Source organism: Vicia villosa, linkage group LG6 (genome assembly GCF_029867415.1).
Source record: "Vicia villosa cultivar HV-30 ecotype Madison, WI linkage group LG6, Vvil1.0, whole genome shotgun sequence".
Taxonomy (NCBI): Eukaryota; Viridiplantae; Streptophyta; class Magnoliopsida; order Fabales; family Fabaceae; genus Vicia; species Vicia villosa.
The window spans coordinates 72102151-72112848 of record NC_081185.1 but is presented as its reverse complement, the minus strand read 5'-3'; the positions used below and the strand labels follow the sequence as shown (position 1 = coordinate 72112848).

General features: G+C 37.9%; 1 protein-coding gene across 1 annotated transcript; it reads right to left on the bottom strand.

Annotated features, from left to right (window-relative positions):
* Positions 1–879: 879 nt before the first annotated feature.
* On the bottom strand, positions 880–8529 carry LOC131613856 (uncharacterized). The gene is made up of 5 exons (XM_058885494.1): positions 7104–8529; positions 6600–6716; positions 6214–6551; positions 1093–1215; positions 880–915 (listed from the first exon to the last, which is right to left on the bottom strand). Exons 1-5 carry the CDS (start codon positions 8527–8529, stop codon positions 880–882), a joined length of 2040 nt encoding a protein of 679 aa, XP_058741477.1.
* Between the last annotated feature and the right edge of the window lie 2169 nt (positions 8530–10698).

Sequence of the window (10698 nt, the reverse complement as noted above, 5' to 3'; positions counted from 1 at the left end):
TTTATTATATAGAGGAAATCTTAAATTGAGTTGTGTGTGAGAGGGGAATGAAATTTGCTTGGAACAAAAGGGACTATGGAAATTTTAAAATAATCATATTTCTAACTTAATTAACTATTAGATTTTAATTTTCTATTACGTATATTATTTTTATTTTATAGTTATCTTACTTTAATATATATTTATATTAAAAAATATTTATATATTTTAAAATATACCTCATGGTATTTTTAATTAAAATTTACGCTATAATGTCATTGAAAAGAAATTTAAATTCAATTTATTTTATATAAAATAATATATATTTTCCTCACATATATATCTAACATATTTAGAATGAATTTTGTAACGTAAAGTTTTGTGAATATATTAAAGAAGGTATTATTTTATTTATTTAATTTTTTTATTACTCACTAAATCCATTTATTTTCAATGCACGCTTCTTATCATCGCAAAATTACTTTCTTTATCTTTTTATGTTCCAATACATTGAAAAGTTGTGACATAACGGGAAAGAGGCGATTGAATTTGGGGTTTTAGGTCAAGGCGTGCGACGATATCCGGCAGCCCTAACCACCTTGCCGAGGGTTGGAGGGATGCGAAGAAGAGGCACTTTTGAAGTTGGGTTTCTTCCTAGGATTCTTTTCCTCTGGGTAGGCAAATGGAGGTAGGAGGGAATGTTTCGATCATTTATTGTTTCCAGGAAGGAAATACTTGATAGACAAGTTACTGTCATTATTAAAACAAAACATTTCTACTATCACAAACCTTAGGAGTCAGATCTTGGTCTTTTTATTAGCTTAAACCTCGATCTTGATTGTGCCTTCCAGGGACTTTGAAATCCTGAAATCCCATTATGCACAGAGAGAACAATTTCCATCAAGCAGCACAATCTACTTCAAGCAAATTGTATGCCTGTAGAAAAGAGCAGTAGTTATACAGTATGTGTAATTATGCATAAGATCTGTAATTTCAATAAAACTGAGAAATGTAGTATGCCAAAGAGAGACAAATCAATTTGACTACTGTCTGTATACATCTATGTTAGCAGTAATCATAATAAACCTTAAAGAACTTTCATTCTAGACTCACCTGTCCCTTCCGAGATATTACACAACGTGAATCACCAGCATTTTCCAGAAGAAGTTGGTTGTTTCTAATAACTACAACACAGGATGTGCTTCCTGAAGTTGGTCCAACAATATCACAATGAGGCTGATCGGTCACCATTTCTATTAAGTTTTGTCTTTCATCCGGCACAAATTTATCATCTCGGTAACACATTCGGTTGTTTTATAGCTTTTTAAGTTAAGTTTATCGTATTTACTAATTTGTAGTATTGCATTGCAGTTGGTTTAAAGTTTATGTCAAAAGATCTTCTTTATGCCTTTGTTTGGTAGTGTTAGTGTTTTTGGCCAGGTTGATGCATGTGAAAATAGGAACTTGTGGCGCGCACGAGTGGATGAAAAGAAGTCGGAAAAGCTGATTTTAGAGGTCAACACGGGCATCCGTGTGTAGCAACACGGCTCGTGTTGAAATGTGGCTGGAAACGCAATTTTGGAGCTGAAACAGAGCATCTACACGGGCACCCGTGTTCACAGACACGAACCGTTTGGAAAAGTGGCCAGAAACAAGATTTTGAATCAAGAGGCAGACGAACAACACGGGCACCTGTGTGCAGCAACACGGCCCGTGTTCATGATGCGTGCTGATTATATGTTTCTATGTTTTCTTGCTCCAATGTGATCATTAAGGGTATTTTTGGTATTTGGCTTTAACCTGAATAGAAGAGAGATTATAAAAACAACTTTAGGGCAAGAGAGAAGGAATTTTTTTTGACAGATTGGAGAAAAGAATACAAGAGGAAATTGGAGAAAGCAAGGGGTTTGGGAGAGAAGAAGATCTTCATGAACGAAAGCAATTGAAGATTCAATCTTCTCCACTTTCTTGTAATGTCTTTATTCAATATTGCGTTTTCTTTGATTAGTATGAGTAGCTAAACCCCCTAATGCTAGTGGGTGGCTCTGATTTCACTTTGTAATGACTCTAAGTTTGCAATTGCGATAACTATCATGTTTTCAATTATTAATTTATTCTCTTGATGTTTTTAAAGCTTTTCCTTTCAAAAAAATTGGAATTGATCTATGATTATCAATTAGGCGGACCACCAATGATAATGCTTTCATGAGAATATGCTATAATAGATAACACCTAGGACTAGGAATACCTTTTAGCAACCGGATATTCTTGATAACTAATTGCTTGATTTCATTGTAAATCTCTAAGGACTTAGGGTTTAGGATGAAGGATCAAAGGTTTTTTCACTAAGGACTTAGGATCAAACAACCTTAAGAACCGGTAATTGATTATTGAAAATAAGTTGTTGCAATAGAGATTTCAGAGTTATTACATTGTCAATCATCCACTATCCCTAGCATGTTACTCATATTTGTTAAAAAGTCAATTTAATTTACTGCTTATTTTACTTTTCGCTAAGTGACAATCACCAAACAAAACCCAATTGAAGTTTTTTTGTTTAATTGAACATTGAATTGAACTCATTATTCCTGCGCAGTCCTTGAGATCGATATTCGGGGAATTTTCCCTATTATTACAAGAGGCAAAATAGTACACTTTCTATTTTACCGATCAAGTTTTTGGCGCCGTTGCCGGGGACTGCCATAATATTGATTTTAAGTTGAGTTCAATTAGAATTTTGTTGCTCTGCGACTAAAACATTTATTTTCTGCACTTTTAATTTTTTTAATTCTAATATTTGTCTAATCTATGTATGCGAGGTAAGGCCTCAGCTGAATTTCTTTTTGACGCAGAAATTGAAAGAACCTTGCACGCAAGGCGTAGACAAGCTCTTCAAGAGAAACTGAAATCTGAAGAAGAAGTTGTGACAGTTCATTCAGATTCTGAAAGTGAAGAGGAAGTTATGGGCGAGAATCCACCTCCACCTGAGAGACTTCTCGGAGACTATGGTGCTACGAACACACCGGGTGGTAGACTAACAATTGTCAACCAACCGGTAAATGTGGCAAATTTTCAATTGCATCCGAGCACAATAAATTAGTTGGAAAGAAAACCTTTCACCGGGAAGGTTAATGAAGATGCAAACAAGCACCTGCAGAGATTTCTTACCATGAGTACGACTTTAAAAATTGAAGGGCATACCGAAGAGGCAAAGAAGCTGAGAATGTTCCCGTTCACCTTGGCCGAAGAAGCAGAAGAATGGTTCTATTCTCTTCCAGCAGGCAGTATCACGTCATGGGAAGAGATGGAGAAGGCTTTCTTGAATGAGTATTTTCCCGCCTCGGTCTTTATAAGGAAGAGGTATGATATTTTGAATTTCAAGCAACAGGAGGGTGAACTCTTAGGAGATGCTTATAAAAGATTCAAAAGGACCCTAGTGGCATGTCCCACTCACAACATGGACAAAACTGACCAAATGCAGATATTTGTGAATGGGCTCAAAATGAAAACAAAGTAGTTGATCGATACAGCAGCTGGAGGCTCAACAAATTTCACAACAGCCTCCGGAATTATCAAGATCATTGAAGCGATAGTTGCAAATGAGCATTTGGAGTTGTATGACAGTGTACCAATAAACATGAAAGATTTATTGATCTGAAGTTGGAAACCTCAAAAATTCGGGTTGAAGATGCTATAGCTGCAGAGGTAGAAAAGAGATTAAAGGCTATGAATATAGGTACTCAACAGGTTGCTCAAGTCCAACAAGCTCAACCTGTAAATTGTGAAATTTGCCAAGGTCCTCACAAACTGTATACTGTGTTGCTACTCCCAAGAAGATTGAAGAAATCAAATTCCTGAGGCAAAACAATCCGTATTCTAACACCTACAATCTAGGGTGGAAGAATCATCCAAATTTTGCTTGGAAAGATAACCAACAACAAGGCCCTCAGAAGGCAGAATGGGAAGTGGCTATCGAGAGATTGGCTGGACAATGCCTTCAGTTTCAAGAAGAAACCAGAAACAACCACAGGAACACTACAGCTTCGATCAAAAATCTAGAAGTTCAAGTGGGTCAAATAGCACAACATCTCACTCTACAGACACAAGGTGCTTTTCCGAGCGCAACTGTGAAAAATCCAAAAGACCAAGAGAAGATTAATGCTGTTACTACAAGAAGTAAGAAAGTGGCAGAATCGGAAAAAGAAAAAGAGGAAATAGATGACCCCATGGTAATAGAGGTGGATTTGGAAATAAGAGAAAATCCAAAAGAGCCAGAAGTTGTGATACCACCGGTTAAACCAGTTGAAGAAAAAAATAAGAAAATGGCTGAACCGGCGATCAAACTACCTTTCCCTTCCAGAGTGACAAAGAAGAATTCAAAAGAGAAAGACTTTGAGAAGTTCACTAAATTGTTCAAAAAGCTAGAGGTAAATCTACCATTCTTTGAAGCACTTAAGCACATGCCCTTGTATAAGAAATTTATGAAGGAGGTGTTGGCGAAAAAGAGATCACTGGGAGGAGAATAAAAAACTGAAACTAAGAAGTGTGGAATAGTCTCGTCAGCAAGAAAGATCCCAATAAAGAGGAAAGATCCTGGAGCAGTGGCGATACCATGCACTATCAAGAATATAACATTTAAAAAGGTACCCCTCGATTCTGGTTCTAGTGTGAGTTTAATGTCGTTGTCCATTTTCAAAAAGCTTGAATTGGAAAAGATTAGTGAAAGTAAGACACAATTAAGGTTCGCCGATCACACCGTTAAGAAATCATATGGGGTAGCTGAAGATGTACTAGTGGAAGTTGATAAGTTTGTATTCCCTGTTGACTTCCACATCATGGACATTCCGGAAGACGAAGAAACTCCTATCCTTCTTGGGAGACCATTTTTGTCGACAGGCCGCTGCAACCTCGACATTGAAAAAGAGACACTAACACTGAGATCTTTTGATGAAGAAGTAACCTTGAAGATGTTAGGAGTTAAGAAACATAGGGCGATTGTAAATGATCAAACTTCTGGTGGTATGACAGAAAGTGAGGAAAAATACAAAAAGCCTAAACAACTCCAAGAAAACGTTTCAAGCATAGCCTCTCGGGTGGAACCAACTTATGTAGCTGTCAAAAGTCCTAAGAAAGCTAAGGAAGTCAAGAAGAATTTGGGAAGTAAATTGAAGAGAAAAGTTATCCATGCTTTTCATCTTCATGAGTTCGTGGTTGCAGAAGTGAAAAACAACAAGGTTTGGAAAAGGAAATATCCTCCATAATAAATGGTAATGGACCGTCGAGCCATGTGACGTTAAACGAAGCGCTTTGTGGGAGGCAACCCACACTTTTAATAATTAATTTGACTTTTTGTTTTGTTCTATTTCAGGTAATAAAGAGGGGGATTTCTCTGGTGAAAGCTTGAAAGCGGCAGCTGGAGTTGATGTACCCTATGTGAATCCTTTCTGCAGTGGGCTAAAACATTGAGGTCAATGTTTAGTTCAAGTGTGGGGGGGGGGGGGGGGTTTCTTGCATTTCTTTTGTTTCTGTTTTTATTTTGTTTGTAGCATTTTTATTCGTCTTTGGATTACCATTGTGTTACAGAGTAAGAGATAGTTGTTGGATGAACCCGAGATTGATAGCTAGTGGATGAAAGATACTCCCCATACTTGATCTCCCGAGGAACCCCGGAAGTTGATGCAGCCATGAAATGATAAAATTAAAGGTTGGACGCGATTTGGTAACACCGGACCGAAATGGTTATATGGTATACCCGAGTCGGAAAAGAAACCACATGACATGAGGAGGCATCAGAGCTTGTAAGCATAACCAACATGGTGAGAGTACAAAGGCCAAACACTAAAATATCATCATGAGAGTTCAGCCAGGTATGACCTTATCACTCTGATTTTGCGTATGTTCTTTTGACACAGCACAACAAGAGGACACACACTGAGGCATGTTGTTTGTTTAACCCTTAGCCTTTCTATCCATCCTTTACTTTATGTTTATCCTTTGTGAACCCCGTTGAGCCTTAGCCTTTTTGTTTGAATTAAACCCATGTTCATCCATAACTATACACTTCTTACCCTTGTTCGGCATGATTGTTGTAAATTATAAAGTGTGCAAAAAGCTAAGTTTGGGGTGATAATTCGTAGAAAAAGAGCAAGTGCGTAAAAAGAAAAAAAATAAATAAATAAATAAATAAAGAAGATAAAAGCACTTGCCACTCAATTGCCGCGAAGCATAGGATACCACTTTACCACCTTGCATTAACACTCCGCCTAGTCCCATTTTAGATGCATTACAGTACACAACAAACGGTTCACTTGGATTAGGCAGAATCAACACTGGCGCTGCTGTCAGCTTCTTCTTCAACTCTTCGAAACTTTCCTCACACGCCGCATCCCATACAAAAGCTTGACTCTTCCTAGTCAACTGAGTTAATGGCAGCGCCAAATTAGAAAATCCTTCAATAAATCTACGATAATATCCTGCCAGACCCAAGAAGCTTCTAATTTCCGTCACCGTCTTCGGAGGTTCCCACTGAAGTACTGCACTTACTTTAGATGGGTCAACTGCTATTCCATCACCTGAAATAACTTATCCTAAGAAACTCACGGTTCTTAACCAAAACTCACACTTTGAGAACTTTGTGAATAATTTGTTATCCTTCAACACTTGCAACGCAATCCTCAAGTGTTCTGCATGATCTTCTTCAGACTTAGAATAAATCAATATATCATCAATGAACACCACTATGAACAAATCCAAATATGAATGAAAGATACGATTCATATACTCCATAAACACCCCCGGCGCATTAGATACTCCGAAACGCATCACTGCATATTCGTAATGTCCATAACGAGTTCTAAACGCAGTCTTTTGAATATCTCCATCTTTTACTCTGATCTGATGGTAACCCGATCTCAAATCAATTTTACTAAACACACGAGCACCAACAAGCTGATCCATTAAATCATCAATCCTCGGTAACGGATACTTATTCTTAATGGTCACTTTATTCAACTGACGGTAATCGATACACAAACGCATACTACCATCCTTCTTCTTCACCAATAACACTGGAGCTCCCCACGGTGACACACTCGGCCGAATAAATTTATTATCCAGCAATTCACCAATCTGAGCCTTCAACTCTGACAATTCCGATGCAGACATCATGTACGGCGCCATAGAAATAGGCCTAGTACCAGGAACAAGATCAATAGAAAATTCAACTTCCCTCTCCGGAGATAACTCTGTAATATCATCAGGAAATACTTCAAGAAATTCATTCACCACCGGTATCTCTTCAATTGATGTTTTGTTCTCAATAGACAGTGAAGCAAACACAGCAAACATCTTAGCTTCATCCTCCAACAATATTCTCATCTCCTTGGTAGATAACCAATCTGCCAATGCTTCCTCTTCAGGAGTAAGGAACAAGAACCTCTTCCTAAAGCATTCAATATACACACGATTGAACTCTAACCAGTTCATTCCCAAAATAACGTCCAGATTACTGAGTGGCAAACAAATCAAGTCCACTCTGAAATCCCTATCAAAGATAGTCAACGGACAATTCAAGCATGCTAAAGAAGTAACCACAGAACAAATAGATGGAGTTTCAATAGTCATCTTTCGATCTAAAGTAGACGGCACAAGTCCTAATCTCTTCACACAGTCAACAGAAATGAACGAGTGGGTCGCACCCGTATCAATAATAGCAATCAAAGGAGTGTTATGGATGAAACAAGTACCTTTGACCAACCGGTCCTCATCGATAGATTGGGTCCCTACCAATGGAAACACCTTCCCATTAGTTTGAGACTTCTTTGGCTTTTGACAGTGAGTGCTGATGTGACCTTGCTCACCATAGTTGTAGCAAGTAGGCACACTGGTTCTACAATCCGCCACGACATGACCTGTTTTTCCGCACTTGAAGCACTTCTTCATGCCTTTCTGACATTCATTAGCACGGTTCCCCTCGGTACCACATCGGAAGCAAGTAATGGGGTTGGAAGCAAACCCTCCCCCATTTGGCTTCTTCCGAAAACCAACTTTCTGTTTTCCTTTATCAGCAGGAGCACTGTATGGTTTCCCACGATCATGCTTACCCTTTCGATCGTTCACAGCTTTGTAATGTGCAATCCTGGCTCTGTTATCATTGTCATAAATTCTGCTTCTGCTCACTAGCTCTGGATAGTTCCTTATCTTTTGAAAAGCAATACCCTGTTTGATCTCGGGACGCAGCCTGTTCTCAAACTTGATGCACTTGGAATTCATAGCTTCATTGGTATTGTAATGAGAACAATACTTCACCAATTCCTCGAATCGAGCAGCATACTCATCAACGGTCATATTCCCCTGCTTCAATTCTAGGAACTCAATCTCCCTCTTTGTTACGAGCATCTTCCGGAAAGTACTTTTATAAAAACTCAGCCCGAAACACTGCCCAAGTAATAGCAGTACCTGCAGCTTCCATTCTCTGACGACTGTTATCCCACCAGTCCTCAGCTTCACCTTCCAGCATGTGCGTACCAAACTGTACCTTCTAATCCTCATTGCATCCCATGGTCCTGAAGATCTTCTCAATAGCCTTCAGCCATTTCTATGCATTATCTGGATCAATGATACCACCTTCAAACTTAGGCGGTTTGTTGCTCTGGAACCTCTCTAAGTTGCGAAACTGTAGATCTCCAGCATTTTGATTGTTGTTATTCTGCACCGACTGCGCCATAGCTTGCAGTGCAGCAGCAAGAGCAGCATCATTCCTTCATGCCATTCTGTCCAACAATCCAAAATACAATCAGAAGAATACACAAATCAACTCCTAATCTAAGGACTGACTCTACAACATCTGGCCGGTTGAACCGACATGCTCTGATACCAATTGTAACACCCCACTTTTCCCAATTTAAAAATTACGGTAAAATAGTAATAATATTATCAGAGTAATACAACACGAGTGGAATGTCACATCTTTCAAATAAAACATAAACTAAAGTCTCAATACTTTATTTATTCGTTTCTCACAAAAATCAATAATGCGGCGGAAATAGTCTTTATTTAAAATAAATCACGGCACACTTGCCACCAATAAATAAAATCCACCTTAACCTGTGGTTCTCCAAAAATTAGAATTCAAAAGCGATACGTAACAAAATTCAATAAAATAAAATTTGAAATAAATTCCCAAAAATTCCCGTGTTACGTATCAGAGCGACTCCTAAGACTCGATCAAGCAACACGTACTCCACGTACAGCTTAAGTACCTAAATTATCTGTACTCCCAAAGAAGCACAGACACAACAAACAAGAAAGAAAGGGGTGAGAACTACATTTAATAAATAACGGTGAATAATACATGCTAAGGAGTAGTACTCACGCCAATCACACACACAATCACATATTTACAATACATATATCAATTCAATCACAATTTAACAATCAATTATAATAATGCAATGTGACTCCATGATTTGACACAAATGCATGTGGTACCTAAACACGGTTCATTCAATCGAACCTGATTCCCAAGGAATCCGGATAATTCGCATACACTCCACCGAGCAACGAATTATCTCCATCACGACTCCACAGTTGAGTCCGGACATACTAGGCATGTACAAAAGATTTCCACCTAGCAGTCTCAACATGCCATGTTATGAAATGCATGAACAACACAATGTGCATAATTGTAATTAACAGGTACGCATATCACACGATCCTCCGGATCATACGTAAACCACAACCAAATAAAATTGTAAACTAAGTTATCTAACTAATTACCACTTGTCATTAGTGTTATATTCTACCCCTAATGAACCATTATATAATCCCATGGTCAATTATGCCTACTAATTTGAAATAATGTTCTAGAACACCATCATGTTTCGAACTACAACGTGCAGCCACATGAACAAAAGAAAAAGGAATATAATTGCTTGTGCAGCCACATGAACAAAAGAGAAAGGAATAGAATTGCTTATCCAAAGCTCATGACGGTCGGTACGGCAATAACTAACCAAACTTATGTTTATATTATATTGGATGGATTTAATGTTGTATCTGCTATTAAAAAAATCACTATGCTATCTCCTTCTACTAGATTATATAATTTGGAATTAGTTAAACTAATTAAATTAATTAACTCTAATATATACTTAGACTATTAATTTATGTACCTGCTAGTTGAATTCTAACAAAATTGATAACTCACACTAAATTGCACACAGGCAGCAATCAAATAAAACGAAATGGACCAAAAGGCACAACAATATGAATTTGCTACCAACAACAATGCTACAGAACCGTTTCTAACACTATATCACTGATATGCAACAATCCCCAAACATGATTCCTTAAATTGAATCACTACAACAACGAAAAATATGACAGCAACAACAATAATAAATTGCATATCAGAATGATTCAATCACACAATTTTCATCACTATTAACTCATACAAACACAGATTCACACAAGCGAAAATTAACATACGGAAACTCTATGAGGGAAAGGAACCCTCACTACCCTCTCATGATTATAACACCTATAATGAACCCATTCTCGCCCCTTACCTCGAATTCGGTCAGAAAATTCTGTGAAAATTGATGGAGAAAATTGACCTAGCAGCCTTGTTCTTCCTCCTCTAGCCCTCTCTCTCACGTGAAAATACTCGGTATGCTAAACCTTCACCAATTCCACCTTAAGAAATATTCTCCCTTATTT